General features: G+C 45.8%; 1 protein-coding gene across 1 annotated transcript in view; it reads left to right on the top strand.

The window, feature by feature from the left end:
• Positions 1-19,714, top strand: part of LOC124286044 (rabankyrin-5-like) — a 45,162-nt gene that overhangs the window by 7,596 nt on the left and 17,852 nt on the right. Inside the window, exons 5-14 of the mRNA XM_046722362.1 lie at positions 1,746-1,869; positions 6,821-6,970; positions 7,749-7,914; positions 8,342-8,546; positions 14,167-14,296; positions 14,686-14,889; positions 15,190-15,424; positions 16,089-16,341; positions 17,862-18,030; positions 19,435-19,550. Coding sequence (XP_046578318.1) covers positions 1,746-1,869; positions 6,821-6,970; positions 7,749-7,914; positions 8,342-8,546; positions 14,167-14,296; positions 14,686-14,889; positions 15,190-15,424; positions 16,089-16,341; positions 17,862-18,030; positions 19,435-19,550 — 1,752 coding nt within the window. The remainder of the gene's footprint in view (positions 1-1,745; positions 1,870-6,820; positions 6,971-7,748; positions 7,915-8,341; positions 8,547-14,166; positions 14,297-14,685; positions 14,890-15,189; positions 15,425-16,088; positions 16,342-17,861; positions 18,031-19,434; positions 19,551-19,714) is intronic.

Genomic DNA, 19,714 nt, shown 5'->3' on the forward strand with positions numbered 1-19,714 from the left:
GTGGCAGAAGTTTGAGACTTATGCAAGGCGGAAAGGCTTCATTGCTATGAAAGCTACTCATCCTCAAGTGGCGGAATACCTATGTCATCTTAGACATACTAGACATCTGAAAGATTCGACATTATCCACGTACCTCGCTGCCATCAGTACAGTAATCACCATGAAGACAGGCATCAAGTTGACTAAAGTACAAGAATTACTTGCTCTGCCAAGATCTTTTAAACTGGAGGACCAGCAAAAGAAAATTCAGAGCTCCGGCCTGGGATCTGAATGTAATTCTACGTCATCTCATGAGTGATGCCTACGATCCTCTAGATCAGATTACCTTCAAGCTGCTTACACAGAAGACTCTGTTCCTGCTTGCACTAGCCACGGCAGCTTGAATATCAGAGATACATGCGCTGGACTTTGGTTGAACTAGATTCGACACGGGGCAACATGCTGCAGTACATCTAGGACTCAGATGGGACTTTATTGCCAAGAATAAAGACAGTTCCACGTACCAGCGCTATCCACAATCCTCGGACCAGAGGATACGCAGGACTTATCCTGGTGTCCAGTCAGAGCCCTGAAGATATATCTTCAAAAGACTAAAACAAGGAGACGAAAACTCAAGAGCCTGTTCATCCTGTTATCTACAGAGACATCAGCAGAAGTCTCAATAACGACAATATCGTTCTGGATGAGAGCCGTCATATTGAGAGCCTTTAAAGCAGCAGGACTAGAACCTCAAAGAGCTTCGAACCCACATGAAGTCAGAGCACTGGCATCAACATTGGCTCTGCATGAAAATTGCTCTATATCAGCAATTATGGAGGGCTGCTTTTGGAAGTCGGATACGGTGTTTGCCAACCATTACCTCTGAGACATAACCACCGAAGACGTCTCCGGTATTCTACAATTTGGGCCTCTCGTTCTAGCACAGCAACTAACGGCTCCACAAAGGCACTGAGTTGGAAAATCTCACCCTTTATCACGTTGACTTGTTGATAACTTTTACTAAGGAATAGTAGTAGTTTGAAAGTCCATGCGCACAGTACGGGTAAAGATCTTACCTGTACATTAAGGGGTCGCAAGACAAAAAAGTGGTCCCCCCGAGTTATAACGGAAGTTGGAAGAATAGGATCTCGGAAATGATGTTACGCAGTTCCCATGGGGGGATACAGGACGTATCTAAGGACAGCTGATGAATCTAGGAAGTGGCTTGACCCACCACCAATCCGAAGGATTCTATAAGCAATCTTCTATAAGTGTACTTTTATGCCCGCTTTGGGAACTTCAAAGGATTCACATGTTTCACTACCATTCGCATAGGAAAGGGAGATAAGCAAAAGATCATGAGTCAGGATAAGTATTAAATATCAATTTTACTTGAAAAAATAGATTTTTGTACGCTCTTTTTTTCTTTTCTTTTTAAAAAAAAAAAGTCATATTGCTCCATTTTTATCACCAGCTCTGTAATCATGTTGTCATGGAGGCATGAACTTCAGGATGCTTTGAGTCTTGTTTCACAATTTTCAGATCACCTGTAGTTAAATGCATTTGATTGTTTGGAAATGTACCAACTGTCTGTCACCAATATGAACACGAAGAGTACATAGCTAAATATTGACAGTATTCCACTGCACATAGATATGAATGAAATGCCCATCACCATATGACCCTGAGTATCTGCCCTGTCTGCTGATGCTGATGCTGATGCCAGTGGGGATGTTTGTGTTTTATGTTATTTCATTATGTTACAGGTGTGAGAATGGCTTGATGTCATTTGTGAATATGAAGAACTGCATCAAGTTCTACCAAACAGCTGAGGAGATGGGGGCAGAGGTGTTGAAGAAACACTGCTCGGAACTCATCTCAAACCACTGGGTACGCAGATATTTAATGTCATGTTTTACAGGAACAGCAGGTTCTGCTTCATATTTGTATATTTGATCATTCTTGGTATAGAATACTATAGGACCCATGAAGATCAGAGTTAGAATTGGTTGTTAGAGGCGGCTAACAGGATTGGGTGGTCAGGCTTGCTGACTTGATTGACCAGGGATGGCAATTATTCGTGGATCCGTGGATTTCCGTCGATTTTGTTTCAAATTGATATATTCTGTGAATCGTGTAAATCTGTTGAATCACCCTCAACCCCCCCATTCTTTTTCATAGAGATCGTCCTTGGGGTACATATTATGCATTTTCCGAGCTGAAAATGTCCTGTGACAGTTGTATCAATGTTTTTGAATAAAAATATTGTACAATAAATAAAAATCTTTTTATTTATTATACGGCCCCCACCTCGTGGAGTTACCTCCCGTTGAGCATGCACACCAACTGGGTAAGCACCTAGGCCCGTATCATCATTCCTTCTGCTGTCACTGCCTAGTAAAGACGCATGTGTAGAGCAGAGCTGTACTCTTGTGAACTTAAGAGAATAATGTCTGAGACGCCACCACCTGTATGTATGGTCTTTATTTTGTCCTTGAAAGGAACAGTAACGCTTTGCGGTCGGTTGTTTCATAATTGTGACTTTGTATTAATTATTTTACGCTAGCACTTTCCCGTGGTTTACGCACGTGCTGCTATTCCATGGCGGGAAGTTTAGCGTGCCACGTGGTTGTAATATTGCGTTTGAACCAACTATTTCTTCCCGTGGTCGCATTCATGTATTTTTCAATGTTTTCTACGTGTATCTTAGGCTGCTGGTCCGCTGTTAGCTACATGCTTGCGTGTTTGCTTTCAGGCATTTTCTTCATGTTCGGTCTGCGGGCAAAGTATCCCCCGGGCCGACCGCCATGATAAGTGTATTGTGTGCCTTGAGAAAACCGGCCATACCCCGGACACTTGCGATATCTGTATGGGTTTCTTCCCCCGGGCCCAGAAGAGACGGGCGGCCGACTTCCTATTCTATAGGGAGATGCGTGAGGCATGAGGGGAATTGACCCAGGTCCCCCCGTCCAAAGCAAAAAAGCCTAAAAGTAAAGGCAGAAAGGCTAGATCGCGCAGTCAGTCTCCTTCCACTGCTCCTAGGAGCGGATTTGATATGTCTCTGATTACTCAGTTATTCCAGCAGCACATGGACTCGGTGGAGTCCCTTGTTCACGAGTCGGTTGGAGGTCTCCGCCAGGAGTTCCTCGCCCACTTGGAGCAGGGGACGGAGAGTCTGGGGGTGGGATCGCCGAGCCCGGCTCGATCCCTCGGCCTGGAGGCGTCTGTCGATCCGTTGCCTCTGGCTTCGGGTCTGGACGCCTCGGCTGCCCTGGAGGGGGAGGCTTCGCTCCCAGTCCCCTTCTTGGAGTTGGCGCAGGGTCCGTTGAGGATTCCTGGGGTTCCGGTCCCTGCGCCGTCCCGCCCCATGAGAGCGGAGGCACCAGTTCTGCCTGGTCTGCCTCTAGCGTCTCGGGACCGGGGTTCGTGCGTGATGGCAGGTGCTGACGCGGGGCGCTCTGTCTGTTCTTCCCTCTCCTCTGTGACTGGTGCTAGGCCGCCCACCGGGTCGGGGTTCGGGTCCTCTTCGCGAGGAGACCCAGCCTCGGACTCGGGCTCGGGCGACGAGTCCATGGACACTGGGGAGGTTGAGGAGCAGGAGGGTGCCTTCCGTTTTTCGTCGGCTCTGAGGGAAGTCTGGCAGCGCATTGCCGAGTTCCTTCCCCAGGCCGCGGTGCCTACCAGCCGTTCGGACTCGACTGAGTTCCGCTTGCCAGGCGAGGCGTTTGCCCCTAGGCAGCCTATGCAGACGCTGCTCCGCATTCTGCCGTCCTTGGTGCAGGATGTGGTCGATCCCCTCCTGTCTGGGTCACGCCTCCGTTTTGACTTGCCAGAGCTTGTCCGGAGGTACCAGCTGGGGGAAGATTCCCTGTTCGCTGTGCCAATGGTCGACGAATGTGTCTTCACTTCGGTCGCCTTAGGGGGAGGCTCGGCTTCCTCCGGAGCAGCTCCGGCTGCCAGGCAAGGGCGTTTGACACCACCTTTTGCCCTCGCGGGCGCCCCCCTGCGACATGCTTACCGGACCTACGAGGAGGTTTACCGGAACGCTATGCAGCAGGTGCGGGTGGTGGTCGACGAGGCCTACCTCTCCTCGATTCAGAGGTCGGCCCTGGAGGCGGAGGGGCACGCTGGAGACGTGTCTCAGCATGTTGTTCTCCTCCGTCAACTTTCCAAAGTGCAGGCCCACCTCGCTCGCGACTCCTTGCGGTCGGCCGCGTCGACGGTGATGTGCGCAGTCATGGGGATGCGCAAGCTGTGGCTGTCAACGTCTCGGTACTCGGCGGCTACACAGCAGACCTTGCTGGCTCTCCCCTACCGTCTGGGAGCGACGCTGTTTCCTGGGGCACAGCAGGTCATCCGGGAGGCTGCCGCTGCAGCTACCTCCTTCAAGGACTCAAGGGCTTCTCCTTCAAGGGCTTCTCGCCCCCGCGCTCCCGTTCCGGCTTCCTCCGCCGGGGTGCAGCCTACACCCGAGTCTGCTGGCTGGCTCCGGCCGCTAGGCAGGGGTAGGCGGAGGAGCCGTCCCGCCAAGGGTAAGGGCAAGGAGCAGTCCTCTTCGACTGGCTCCCAGCCTTTTCGGGGGCGCGGGAGGTCTGCCCCGACCTCCCGTTAACCCATCAGGCTGTAGCACAAGACGTGTGTCACTCCCAGTCAGCTCCGCTACTCGGGACCACTCACGCGCTCTTACCCAACGTCCCAGTGGGAGGCCGCCTCTCTCTATTCCTGCCGGAGTGGGAGAAGGCTACCAGCAACCCTTGGGTGCTGTCCACCGTCGGTGTCGGCCATTTATCACTGTGGAAGCGAGGTCCGCCAGACTTCACCGGCATACGCCGCACTCCGGTGCCATCATGTCAGGCAAGGGCGGACATACTGCGCGACGAAGTCCAGGCTTTGCTGGACAAGTCCGCTATCGAGCGCATACCACCGGGCGAGGAACAGGCGGGATTTTACTCCACGTACTTCCTCGTTCCGAAGAAAGACGGGTTCCGTCCCATTCTCAACCTCAAGGGGTTGAATCGCATGTTCGAAGTTCCATCCTTCAAGATGGAGACACTGCGCTCGGTGATCTCCTCTGTTCAGCCCGGCGATTGGCTCACGTCAATCGACCTCAAGGATGCGTATCTGCATGTGCCCATACATCCATCGTTCAAGCAGTACCTTCGGTTCTCTTACGACGGGATGCATTACCAGTTCACGGTGCTCCCCTTCGGCATATCCACTGCCCCCAGGGTGTTCACCAAGCTCATGTTAGTCCCGGCTACCCTCGAGGTAAGGCGTTGTTACCCTTACCTCGACGACTGGTTGCTCGGTGCACTAACACAGCCAGCGAGCCTAGATTCTACTCACAAGGTGATAGACATTCTAGTTCGACTGGGGTGGATCATCAACCTCAAGAAATGCGACCTGGTACCCACCCAGGACTTGGTTTTTCTCGGGGTGAGGTTCCAAACACAAGGATCTAGTTTCCTTGTCGCCCGACCGGGTCACCAGAGTACGTGAGATGGTGTCTTGGTTCCTCTCCCAGCCCCAGGCACCAGCACGGACTTGGCTCCGTCTACTGGGCCATATGGCGGCGACGATCTCTGTAGTGTGGCAGGCGCGGTTGAGGATGCGCCCTATACAGCAAGCTTTGGCGAGTCTGTGGGCTCACTCAGAGGACCTGGAGCGGAGTCTCACAGTCCCCGGGTGGTTGTCTCCTCACCTTCAGTGGTGGACCGATGTCGTGAATCTCACCAGGGGGGTCCCCTTGGACCTCCGGTCTTTGGGAGTCTGTGTTTATGCATAATATGTACCCCAAGGACGATCTCTATGAAAAAGAATTAACCAAACCTGAAGAGGTTTTAAATTCTTTGAAGAGAGTCGTCCTTGGGGTAGGGCCTCCCGCCTCCCCGCAATTCTGTTCACTGATTTATTCAGCAGAAGGAATGATGATACGGGCCTAGGTGCTTACCCAGTTGGTGCGCATGCGTAACGGGAGGTAACTCCATGAGGTGGGGGCCGTATAATAAATAAAAAGATTTTTATTTATTGTACAATATTTTTATTCAAAAACATTGATACAACTGTCACAGGACATTTTCAGCTCGGAAAATGCATAATATGTACCCCAAGGACGACTCTCTTCAAAGAATTTAAAACCTCTTCAGGTTTGGTTAAATTTGATGACACAGTATTAAGTTTTCAGCTGAAAATTGATGTTCCTGTTGCCATCCCTGATTGACACACGTTTCCAAATTGCGTAGATGGATGCTCATGTTATTGATCTCTGGATTGTCTGTTCCAGACTCGATTATTTACAAACCATCGCCGTATATACGAAACATTACAGAGTGCGACTTTAAGCTACAAAGAAACAAAACAGATACTTGAGGTTGTATTAGGATACATACTCTGGACAGTTAGACAACAAGAGTCTTGGTTTGAGTGTAATATTCTGTGGGATGCCACTGCTCATTGAGATGGTGATGCTACTTACTGCATAGAGCTATTGTGACAGATGCTAAGATTGGTTTTACCATATCATGGTCATTCTTCTTGTTGCATCTATTTAATGTTTGACCCATGAAAATCTGGGTTAGAATGTATCTTCAGTAACCTATGCTTGTCGTAAGAAGTGACTAACGAGATTGGGTGGTCAGGCTTGCTGACTTGGTTGACACATGTCATCTGTTCCCATTTGCGTAGATCGATGCCGTTGATCACTGGATCGTCTGGTTCAGACTCAATTGTTTACAGACTGCCACCATATAGCTGAAATATTACTGAGTGTGGCGTAAACCTAACCTCACTCACTCACTCACTCACTCACTCACTCACTCACTATTAAATGTCTTGTTTTTAGAATGACTTCACAAGTGAAGATTTCGTTCACATGCCTGCCGCACTGCTGTATAAGATGTTCAAGACGAAGACGGAGTATCCTCTTCACACGGCCATCCGAGCACAGCGAGAAGATGTTGTCTTTCTGTATCTTATAGAATATGATGCCCAGGTTAGCACAATATTCACATGTGCAAGCAGTTTCTGTTGCTTTGTACCAGATAGACCAACTCCTGAATTTGAAATTAGTAACAATAAAATGGATATGAACCTTAAACAGCTGATGTTGGGTATACAGGGTTTTATATCCTCGTACCTTGAGTAAAAATTGTATAAATTAGTGAATTAGTTCTTCCTCACTGATACCAGCCTGGTCATGTCGGTCATTTATTTATTGTGTGAAAATGTAACCTTATGATAATTTCAAGCGTGTATTTAAATTATTGTCACTGGAACTGACACAGTGATGATTACGTGTTTGTACCATGTGACCTAGTATTGTGTCATTGTTCCATGATGGCGTGAATTGTTGCTTATGCTATCAACCACTGGTTTGCTTTAGCCAGACTTGATGAGTTACAGACCTGTGAAGGTCCGGGTTAGAATATTGATCTCTAGTAACCCATGCTTGTCGTAAGAGGCGACTAACGGGATTGGATGGTCTGGCTGGCTGTTTTGGTTGACACATTGGTTCCCATTTGCGCAGATCGATGCTCATGCTGTTGATCACTGGATTGTCTGGTCCAGACTCGATTATTTACAGACCGCCACCATATAGCTGAAATATTGCTGAGTGCGGCATAAAACTAAACTCACTCACTGATGGGTTACAGGATGTGGTGATACAGCTTAAATAATGCCTGCTCTTATATGCACTGACTGTATACAATGTGAAGCAGGGGAATTTGATTTTCCCTGTGGATACAACACGTCTGCTCTGTCCTTGCCAGCTGTCCGTCAAGCTGAACGAAGTAGACAATCGAGGGGATGTGTCGTTAGACCTCGCACTGCAGACGAAGCAGGAAGGGATTGCCCAGACGCTGGTCGGACACAAAGCAGATGTCAACAAGAAAGATAACTCTGGAAAATGTCTGCTTCACAAAGCAATCAAAAGAGGTATCTCATATCTCAATGTTAGAAATATGAAATCAGTAACATTTCATGATCTTGATGGAAATAATGTTATGACTACATGAAATTATGTGGTCAAATTGCGTTCAATGCAGGGCATATAGTCTTCTTATTGTTTAACCTCTCAAACACTTGTACAATTTTGCATTTATGTGTATTTGGAGTGAGAAAAACTACAGTAATGTCTTTTGAGTGGCATTTGAGAAGTTGGGTAGTGAGCGACATTTCGTGCAGAGTTCTTGTACCATTATAAGGCAGGAGCGGTACAACAACCTGTTCCGAAACGTCACATTCACAAAATAAAGAAGTTGTTATCAATAAAGTTTGTCTATATTATTAAAACCTACAGTGTTGATAACAAATTTCATAATACTTTTCATATTTTAGAATATTTTTTGTTTCCAAAATTTAGGTGATGAGTTTTCTGCGAGGTTCTTAATCCAGAACAGCGCTGACGTGAACCTGACAACCCACCTAGACAAGGAGACCCCTCTCCACATGACGGCCTGCTTCAACCCTGACGTGACCAGCCCCGACACCATGGCCGGCATGGCCCGTATTGCTCAGATGTTGCTGGACAACGGGGCAGACGTCAGCTCGCAGGACACAGCAGGGAGGTCAGATACTCATTTATAGAAATTAGAATTAAACGTGTAAAGTGTCATTTAATACATGAATTTGTGCACGTTCTAATCCTCATAAATGTGAAGTGCAAATTGAATACATGTTTGTTCTGCTCATTGAACTTGTTGGACAAAACAGTTTCAAACTGCAATATTGGCCTGATTGGCATGAAAGTTTAATATAAATGTACATGGATAAGGATCTTTTCTTTTGTGAACCGAGACTGTGCATGTTATTGAAGCTTGGTCTTTCATATCGACTTCACAATGTTGACTCTGAGATAGGTTAAAACTGTCATACATTATATAGATTGTATCCGTGGATGAAGATCCACCATTATGGTTTGCTATCTGTGATTGTTAATTTAGCTTATTTGCATAATTTTTTCTTATCCTGACTCATGATCTTCTGCTTATCTCCCTTTCCTATGCGAATGGTAGTGGAACACTTGAATCCTTTGAAGTTCCCGAAGTGGACGTAAAAATACACTCACCCACGAATTACCTCCCTTTTGCCCTTTCCCGTGTCAACAGTCACTCTCTCCCTTTTCGCCCAAGCGGATGGTTGGGCGAGCACTGGAGTCCTATATACGGCATTATATCCTTTTATTTTAGATCCTATTCTTCAAAATTACGCTTTGTATGGATTTGGCTATAATTACTTTGTATTATATGTACAAAATTTGTAAAAATTATTTGTATTTCTGTCATCATTTCATCGTAATGTAACTTGTTTACATTTCATGAAATCTTGTAGTGTTTGCAGGCACAGGTTATCAGGGCTGATCCTCACCCCCAATGCCATTCGTGCATCAAACCATGTTCTTCCAGCTTGCGTTGTACTTATTGTGTTGATTTATCAAATCTACACTTTAATCAATATTTGTCGTATATCTATAGTCGTGCCATGGATCGGGTGAGGAAGTCATCACAAGTCATGGCTGATAAATCAGGAGATCAGCCTGCAAACCGTATGTTGCTTACTACTGCTGAAATTCATAATACTGGTGCTATGTTGAGTACGTTGCAGGGGCAGTCGTCTGGTACGGGGGCGAAGAAGAGATCGGCTACACCGCAGTTGACACCGGCTCAAAGTAAGAAAAAGACGTTGTCTTCTTCTACGTTGCAGAAGAAAGCATCTGTTACCAGATCGGAGGTTAAATCTACGTGGCCTAGTAAGTCAACGCATCAGAAATCCTTCAATGAAGAGATTATACCTCCTCACGAAGTAGACGTTTTTGATGATCCCCCGTTACTTCTACCTGAAGTACCTACTAGATCGGCGACTCAATCGACTTCCACGACTACTAGATTGTCTCCTGCAACTACAACAGCAGGCCAGCTGTTTGACGAACTACCACCAACTTCTCAACAGAGTGAAGTTGAGGCACACAACTCATCAGCGTTCGCGAACGCTTCTTCTACACCGCAGCAGCTTCAATCAACGCAGAACTTGATCCAGGTGAATTTATGAGGCAGCTCACCAACCAGTTGATGGCCATGCATTCTCTTCCCACAGAGGTTACTCCTGTCATATCTTCCTACGTAACCTCTGTTCTAATACGGCCCTTTCATGGTGTGAGCGTTCAAGACTGGTGATTGGAGACAATCAGATTTAGTTGTGCAATCAGCGACGTTGTTTCAAAAGTGATCATTCACAAGGCCTCGGTAATTTCCGTATGCTTCGAGAAAGCTAAACCTCTTCCCCTGCGCGATGCGGAAACGTTTCTTCTAGACAGAACTCAGTCATGTTATGGCGGATCAGTGGCGTCTCCATCGCCCTCGTTGACAACGGACAAGCTAGCCATTAACACAAGTCCCCGGCAGATGGGGGATATTTGTGGCCCCACATTTGCTTGTGTTAGTCAAGTTGAATCTAAGTCGATGTGACACGTGTTCTGATTGGATAGAAAGAAGGGAGATAATTCGTTTAGCGATATTTTGCCGCTAGGGGATTTTACGAGAACCGGGAAATATGGCTGTATTAGAACAGAGGTTCGTAGGAAGAAATGACAAGTAACCTCTGTGGGAAGAGAATGATGGCCATGATGAAACGTAGGTTCGAGTAAGAGGCGAAGGCTCGACGGAACCTCTCATCTGCTGACGTGTGCAAACCCACTGACCTGCGCGAACCAACTCCTCATAGATCTGCGTCTCAATACTACGTTGGCGAACGTACACCTTTGTGAAGGTCTTCACAGTCTGACGACTCTGTCATCTTGGAGGAGGATAGAAGACACGAGAAGCCTACTCACTCTTCAACATCTGCGAACCCTCAACGTTTGATAACACCTAAGGATCCATCTCCTACACCAAGCCGCTCTAGATCGTGATCTCATATCTCTCACAGACGTTCGTGAAGTCAATCATCACGTGACAAAGGTTCGCGAAGAGAAGGCTCAGGTTCCTGTAAAACCATCAACAGTGGGTGGACGTCTACAAAGGTACTGGAAAAATTGGGGAATACTAGAGGACGACTACGTCTCCCAAGTACTGCGAGAAGGATACAGAATGCAGCTCAAGGCCACACCTCCGTTTATCCTCAGAATGAATGATCCACCTACCTCAACTCAGACTGCTCGTCCATACAGCAGATTACATGGCCAGCATAGACCTTCAGGATGCATATCTACACATCCCCATACACCCGGAATCAAGAAAGTATCTGCAACAATCAAATTGCATCAGGGAAGTGGTCCAAAATAGAGCAGCATTTTCACATCAATCTGTTGGAGATGAAAGCCGTGATGAACGCCTTACAACTATGGTCGAGCTCGCTAATCAACAGAATGCTGATGGTCCACACGGACAACTGTACAGTGGCATTCTCCATAAATCGGCAAGGATCTACAAGGTCTCCAAGCCTTCTACAGCTCACATTCCAGTTGCTTGACATCACGGAAGAAGCAAACATCTGGATAAAGGTGTGTCACATACCCGGAACCAAGAACATGCTTGCAGATGCTCCCTCCCGACCACTGCACCCGTCACCTACGGAATGGATGCTCCATCCAGAAGAATTCCGGCTCATCATAAGGGAAATAGGTTCCCCTTGCATAGACCATGAGGTTGTTTGCTACGAGGTTTAACAAACAACTACAGACGTTTGTCTCACCAGTTCAAGATCCTCAAGCCTGGGCACAGATGCACTGAGCATATCATGGGAAGGACTAAACGCTCACGCGTTTCCACCTCTGATATTACTACCGAAAGTACTGTTGAAGATCAAACAGATACAAGCGCTACAACTGACTTTGGTCACGCCCTATTGGCCAGCGACAGTATGGTTCCTAGACCTAATAGAGGATCTTGGAAGTCCAACAATCAAGTTACAAGATTGGCTGAACCTACTCATACATCCGCACACCAAGCAAGTCCATGGGAACCCTGTACTGTTCCAGCTACACGTGTGGACAGTATCAAAATATGTTTGAAGAAGAGAGGATACTCCGCCAGAGCAGCCAAGGCAGTAATGTAACGTTAGCGTTACGCAGATCTACTCATAACCTGTATGATGACAAGTGGCTGAAGTTTGAGACTTATGCAAGGCGGAAAGGCTTCATTGCTATGAAAGCTACTCATCCTCAAGTGGCGGAATACCTATGTCATCTTAGACATACTAGACATCTGAAAGGTTCGACATTATCCATGTACCTCGCTGCCATCAGTACAGTGATCACCATGAAGACAGGCATCAAGTTGATAAAAGTACAAGAATTACTTGCTCTGCCGAGATCTTTTAAACTGGAGGACCAGCAAAAGAAATTCAGAGCTTCGGCCTGGGATCTGAATGTAATTCTACGTCATCTCATGAGTGATGCCTACGAACCTCTAGATCAGACTACCTTCGAGCTGCTGACACAGAAGACTCTGTTCCTGCTTGCACTAACCCCGGCAGCTTGAATATCAGAGACTTGGTCGAACTAGATTCGACACGGGGCAACAAGCTGCAGTACATGTAGGACTTAGAGAACTTTATTGCCAAGAACCAACTACCTGGTCAACCAGATAGACAGTTCCACGTACCAGTGCTATCCACAATCCTCGGACCAGAGGATATGCAGGACCTATCCTTGTGTCCGGTCAGAGCCCTGAAGATATATCTTCAAAAGACTAAAACAAGGAGACGAAAATTCAAGCGCCTGTTCATCCCGTTATCTACAGAGACATCAGCAGAAGTCTCAAGAACGACAATATCGTTCTGGATGAGAGCCGTCATATTGAGAGCCTATAAAGCAGCAGGACTAGAACCTCCTAGAGCTTCCAACCCACACAAAGTCAGAGCACTGGCGTCAACATTGGCTCTGCACGGAATTTTCTCTATATCAGCAATTATGGAGGGCTGCTTTTGGAAGTCGGACACGGTGTTTGCTAACCACACAGTGTTTGGCTATGATAAAGATCTTATCATAATCTATGGGTTGTTATAGATATCTAGTAATAAGAAGATACTAGTATATCTGAAGCCACATGAATCAACATGATTCAACTTGTCTGAGATGGAAGTAAGACAAGAAAGTGGTCCCCCCGAGTTATAACGGAAGTTGGAAGAATAGTATCCCGAAAATGCTGTTATGCAGTTTCCATGGGGGGATACAGGACTTATCTAAGGACAGCTGATGAATCCAGGAAGTGGCCTGTCCCACCACCAATCCGTCAGATTCTATAAGCAGAAGATCATGTGTGAGGATAAGAAAAAATATGTAATTTTTCAAGTAAAATTGATATTTGTATACTTATCCTGACTCATGACGAGAAACCCTCCCAACCTCCCTGCTGGAAACACTTTGGATTTCACAGCTGATCCAAGTGCATGGGCATAAAAATCAGGAGAGAGTGACAAGTAAGGCTGGTCACATGACTGTTTACGCGGGAAAGGGCAAAAGGGAGGTAACTCGTGGGTGAGTGTATTTTTTACGTCCGCTTCGGGAGCTTCAAAGGATTCAAGTGTTCCACTACCATTCGCATAGGAAAGGGAGATAAGTCAAAAGATCATGAGTCAGGATAAGTATAAAAATATCAATTTTATTTGAAAAATTACATTTTTTGACTGCCATTGTTAGTAATTTTTCTAAGGCGTACAAATACTATTACTTCACAAAGGTTATTGTCATCAGCAGGATTAGATGTTTTGTCTTCCAGGGATGTCTTCCAAATTGCTCTGTGGAATTGTTTTATCCCTTGTAATTCAAACGTCAAGGTCATGGGAGTATTGTGGCTATGATTAGTTAAAGATCTCAGGTGCTTTTATGTGAATCATAGGTATATCCTGGTCAGTTTCTGTTGCATGGTTACTTTGACTTATGTGCTTGCATGAAGTATTATGTGTGCACATATAATGCTGGTGACCACTCGTATCAAAGGTCAAGGTCATCTCTGAGGTAATTGTGAAACTTGTTTGGACCATTCCTTGCTGGTTACTGTTCTGTACTTGTACAAGCATGGACCTTTGTATCTGAAGACATTCTGGTGATTATGGTCAAGGTCTGGAAGTAATGTTTGGACAAGAAACACATGGTAGGATACGATTTTGACAGGTTTTTACAATGTGGCTTCCTCATACCCTTTGAAAAGACAAGACACATAAATGAAGGTAATCCATGTTTGTTTTCAGTACATGCCTACACAGTGCAATATTTTGCAAGAATGTGCCAGTATTTCAAGTCCTCCTAAAGCATGGGAATCTAGATCTTGAGATCAAGAACACAGATGGTCACACAGCTCTCTGGCTCGCTCTACAGCAGGTGGGACTTCTGTCTGCGCTGTTGTTGTGGCAGATTACAGCAGCAATTATCTTGACTGTTTGTTTCTGACAAACCTATTTCATCAGTGGTTACTCTCAAAGATATTAATCTGGGCCTCCTTCGCAAAGCACGTTGATCGTAAGTCACTAAGGTAACCTTAGTGCAATGTTAAAGAATGGGAGTTAAGGTTAACCTTAGTAAAGGTTGCTTCGTGAAACGCCATATTACTATTTTCACTAATTGATAACTCTTAGCTGTTTTCACGCATAAGAAACCTAAAGTTCATGTACTTTGTCATGTAACAAATAATGGCCAACAAGTCGATGTGATCGAAACGCCTGAAAGACTAACTAACTGATGTCATCTGAAGGACTTTCTGGTTCCTCTAGCCCCGAGACCCCTCAGGTGATGTGGCAAAAGCGTATGGTGTAGAGAGTTTCGCTGCCCAGCTGTTGAAGGCCGGGAGTTCCCCTGACGCCATCGAGCCCGACTCCGGAGACAGCCTGCTCCACCTGGCAGCACGGGATGGCAACCAGGCTGCCGGGATTTTCCTGGCCACACACAAAGCCAGCGTCAGTCACGCCAATAATAAGGTAAGACTTTCGTAAGTAAATGCAGAAGTTTGACAGTGAGTGAGTGAGTTTAGTTTTACACCACACTCGGCAATATTCCAGCTATATGGCGGCAGTCTGGACAAGACAATCCAGTGATCAACATCATTTTTGTGATATCACACTAGAAAATTATTTCATGCATGATATAACATACAGATCCATTGACATACTGTCCCTTTAACTATATGTGCCATGCCCTGGAAGAGTTTGTTACTTGTGAGTGAGTGAGTTGTAGTGAGTAAGTATTACATAGCTGTTTAACTTTATGTTTCCTACCAGGGAGAGACCCCTCTACACATAGCCTGTCAGTCTGGTCTCACCGACCTGGTCCGAGTTCTACTCCAAAAGGGTGCTAACCCAAATGCTCAGACCCGAAAGCCTCGAGACATGACTGTCAGCATGGCAATGCTTGGTATAGATGATGACCTACCACCTGTCGCTCAACAGACTCCTCTCCATCTAGCTCTGGCTAACAACCACAATATGGTGGTGCAAGTCTTCCTGGACTATAAGGGTGTGTAACTCTACATACTGAACCCCACTAGGATCCAACCTGCTGGAACTTCTCAAACACTTGTCATAGTGATAACAAGGGATGACCTTGGTTGTCAGAATATAATGTATTTGTCTATGAATTTGTCAGCCTCGGTAGGAACCGCTTTATGAGACATGAGTCTTAAACTGTTTTTGTATTTTCTGTTCTTGTTTGAATGCGTGATATCTTCTCATAATTGGCAGGTCTGATCTAAGATCAAGTAAATATCAGGAATTTGTTTACAAACATGTAGAAGGTCTACAATCTGGCTGTCACATTACTAGGGTGAAGTATAAGTGTTGACTAAAGTGAGTGAGTTTAGTTTTATGCCACACTCGGCAATATTCCAGCTATATGGCGGCAGTCTGTAAATAATCGAGTCTGGTCCAGTGATCAACAGCATGAGCATCGATCTAAGCAATTGTGAACCAATGTTGACTAAACAAGATTGGGTGGTTACTGTGACTGAGCAGAATGTGTGGTATCATACCTTGTTGTGTGGACCCCAGACTTGACCTTTTACTCACTCTCTCATCCCCAAACTGAACATGGCCCAAATTCAGTCTTAACACTAAGACAACTTCATGGAATGGTGAGCTGAATGATTCGTCGATGAGAAAATGTTCAGTTTGTGTGTTTTTAGCGAAGGTCTCTGAAAGCAGTGGTGGTCTCCAAGTGATGCCAAACTTCAACATCAAGGACTCGTTGGGCCAGACCGTGGTGGGCCTGTCACTGTGGAATGGCATCCACAACATGGCTGCCAAGCTGTTAGATGCAGGAGCGAACATTAATGAGAAGAACTCGGCTGGGATGACCCTCTTGCATCAGAGTATAGAGAAGCAGGACACCGTCAGTGCCCTGTTCCTTATAGAGCATAGAGCCGACATAGAATCACTGTGAGTAGAACTGCTACCAGGACTACATAATATAACCAATGGCGTCTGCATAGTTAACGAACTGACCTAAGCATTCAGAAATTGTTATCAAAGTAGGCAGATTTGTTCATACAGATGAAAAGTAGACATTGTTTCTTACCCTGACACTGGGGATATAGTCTTTCTTGTTTCTCAGGAGCATGAGAACCTTACGGTGGACTCGCATGAGTCGATGTGATGAATTGAGTTGTATCGTGTGAGTGATTAATCAAATTCAACAAACAGTACAAATCAGCAGCTCGAACACCGCGTCGATCGTGTCACAAGTGTGTAGAACCTATTATAGTCATTCGGCAAGTTGGATATGGTGGCGCAGCCAATCAAATTGCGTTTGGGTGTCACATGGTAAATGTTTACGTACATGCGCGAAACATGGTTTTGTCTGCTTCAAAGAAACCATGCCTCGATTTTTCAACGAGAGGAAACGGAGCATTTTGTTGCTCATGATCTGAGTCACGAAACACTATGGAATATTACGAGCAGGGATTATTCCAAAAGAGAAAAGAGGAATGCTGCACTTACGACAATCAGCTTGGCATTTCCGGAAAAGTCACTGACAAGTGAGCACTTGGAGTAAATGTGTTGACAAATGTGATGCTGTGTACGTAAACATGAAAGAATAACATCTACGACAAAATACTGCGAGATATTATGAGATCCACTCTAATATCGGTAGATCGAGGTAGCAAATTGATCAGTCGATATTCGTTACAACCATCGAACATGTACAATGTATGGAAATTGGCAGGTCATTACGACATGCCGACTCGTGTGAGTCATGCTTTAGGCCTCCTTAGGTGAGAGGTAGCAAAATTGATCAGTCGATAATCGTTACAACCACCGAACATGTTGTACAATGTATGGAAATTGGCAGGTCATTACGACATGCCGACTCGTGTGAGTCATGCTTTAGGCCTCCTTAGGTGAGAGGTAGCAAATTGATCAGTCGATATTCATTACAACCATCAAACATGTTGTACAATGTATGGAAATCGGCAGGTCATTACGACATGCCGACTCGTGTGAGTCACGCTTTAGGCCTCCTTAGGTGAGAGGTAGCAAATTGATCAGTCAATATTCGTCACAACCACCGAACATGTTGTACAATGTATGGAAATCGACAGGTCATTAGGCCTCATTAGGTTGGGGTATCCAGTCTAAGGACTACGCCCTGGTGCTGACTGCTCATGTTTTCAGTCACTGGTTTGATCATTTTAAGGCTGTTGTAATTTAGCTGGAATAAACAACACAAACACTTACAGATGGAAGAACCATGTCTGTCTGGAAGAAGAATACTGGTCAAACAGTATTTGAGGTTTATTAATATGACAAAAATATAAACATTGCTTTAGATATATTGCCACATCCATGAAACGGAAACAACAGCTGTGTCTTTTATCTAATGAGAATTAACTTCACTATCCCATTGTTAATGAGACCTTGACAAGTTGATATGAATTATCTCCACTGTATGTTGGTAGGTCTCCGGACAACCAGACCCCAATTCAGCACGCCATCAGTAGACATCTGCCAGTGGTTGTCGACGTCCTGTGTACACAGAAAGCCAACATGAACGTGGTCGACGAGAGTGGCAATTGTCCACTGTGGCAGGCTCTGGACTCGGGACAGGAAGACATTGCACAGACACTGGTGAGTCAGTGAGTTGATGGGCTATGTGTGAGTGAGTGAGTTGTGTAGCATCTCTACTGTCAACATCATATTCAATAAGTATGCTTGAACTATGAGATGACTCCATTCTCCGGTGTTTACCGAATTTTGATAAATACAAATGTGGCTGGCACATATTACGCCAGTGTTTCAGTTCTATATTGTGTATGTTGATACCCTTACCACTAAAGCCTGGATAGTGCAATCAATCAGTGGTTTGTCGTAATTATTAGTATTGTGACACTGTTCTTGCTTGTTTCTGTCAGGTTTATTGTACTAAGGAATATGATGTTGAGTATCCCTGGTATCAGATAAGGCTAAAAGTCATGGTAGGATATACGGCTAGGTGATTTGATTCACAATGATTTTAAAATATAAAGACTAGATGTGATTTGAAGACAGTATACAACTCAGCATGTTGTCATGATGCCCACGATGTATGGGTGAAGCATGTTGTCATGATGCCCACGATGTATGGGTGAAGCATGTTGTCATGATGCCCACGATGTATGGGTGAAGCATGTTGTCATGATGCCCACGATGTATGGGTGAAGCATGTTGTCATGATGCCCACGATGTATGGGTGAAGCATGTTGTCATGATGCCCACGATGTCTGGGTGAAGCATGTTGTCATGATGCCCACGATGTATGGGTGAAGCATGTTGTCATGAAGCCCACGATGTCTGGGTGAAGCATGTTGTCATGATGCCCACGATGTATGGGTGAAGCATGTTGTCATGATGCCCACGATGTCTGGGTGAAGCATGTTGTCATGATGCCCACGATGTCTGGGTGAAGCATGTTGTCATGATGCCCACGATGTATGGGTGAAGCATGTTGTCATGATGCCCACGATGTATGGGTGAAGCATGTTGTCATGATGCCCACGATGTATGGGTGAAGCATGTTGTCATGATGCCCACAATGTATTGGTGAAGCATGTTGTCATGATGCCCACGATGTATGGGTGAAGCATGTTGTCATGATGCCCACGATGTATGGGTGAAGCATGTTGTCATGATGCCCACGATGTATGGGTGAAGCACGTTGTCATGATGCCCACGATGTATGGGTGAAGCACGTTGTCATGATGCCCACCATGTATGGGTGAAGCACGTTGTCATGATGCCCACGATGTATGGGTGAAGCATGTTGTCATGATGCCCACGATGTATGGGTGAAGCATGTTGTCATGATGCCCACGATGTATGGGTGAAGCATGTTGTCATGATGCCCACGATGTATTGGTGAAGCATGTTGTCATGATGTCCACGATGTATGGGTGAAGCATGTTGTCATGATGCCCACAATGTATGGGTGAAGCATGTTGTCGTGATGTATTGTTCCAGCTCTAGTGAAGACTATATCTATATGTGTTTGGTCAGGTGAAGCATGACTGTGACATGAATCTGTGGTCACCGGGACCAGGCAGCTACCAGACTCTGCTGCACCGGGCCATCGATGAGAACAATGAGGCCGTGGCCTGTTTCCTCATCAGAAGGTGAGTTACTTCTGGACCAGAATATCTCCCAAGCACCTCAGGCAGGTTTGTTGTGAGAGACGAATATGATGGCATTGGGTGGTCAGCCTGTGACTTCATGATCATGTGTCATCATGCTCTGACAGTGTGAAGCCCATGGTGTACACCGCTGTGATGTTGCTGGA

The sequence above is a fragment of the Haliotis rubra genome, unplaced genomic scaffold, assembly GCF_003918875.1.
Source record: "Haliotis rubra isolate DU_JTF1 unplaced genomic scaffold, ASM391887v1 Scf373, whole genome shotgun sequence".
Classification (NCBI taxonomy): domain Eukaryota; kingdom Metazoa; phylum Mollusca; class Gastropoda; order Lepetellida; family Haliotidae; genus Haliotis; species Haliotis rubra.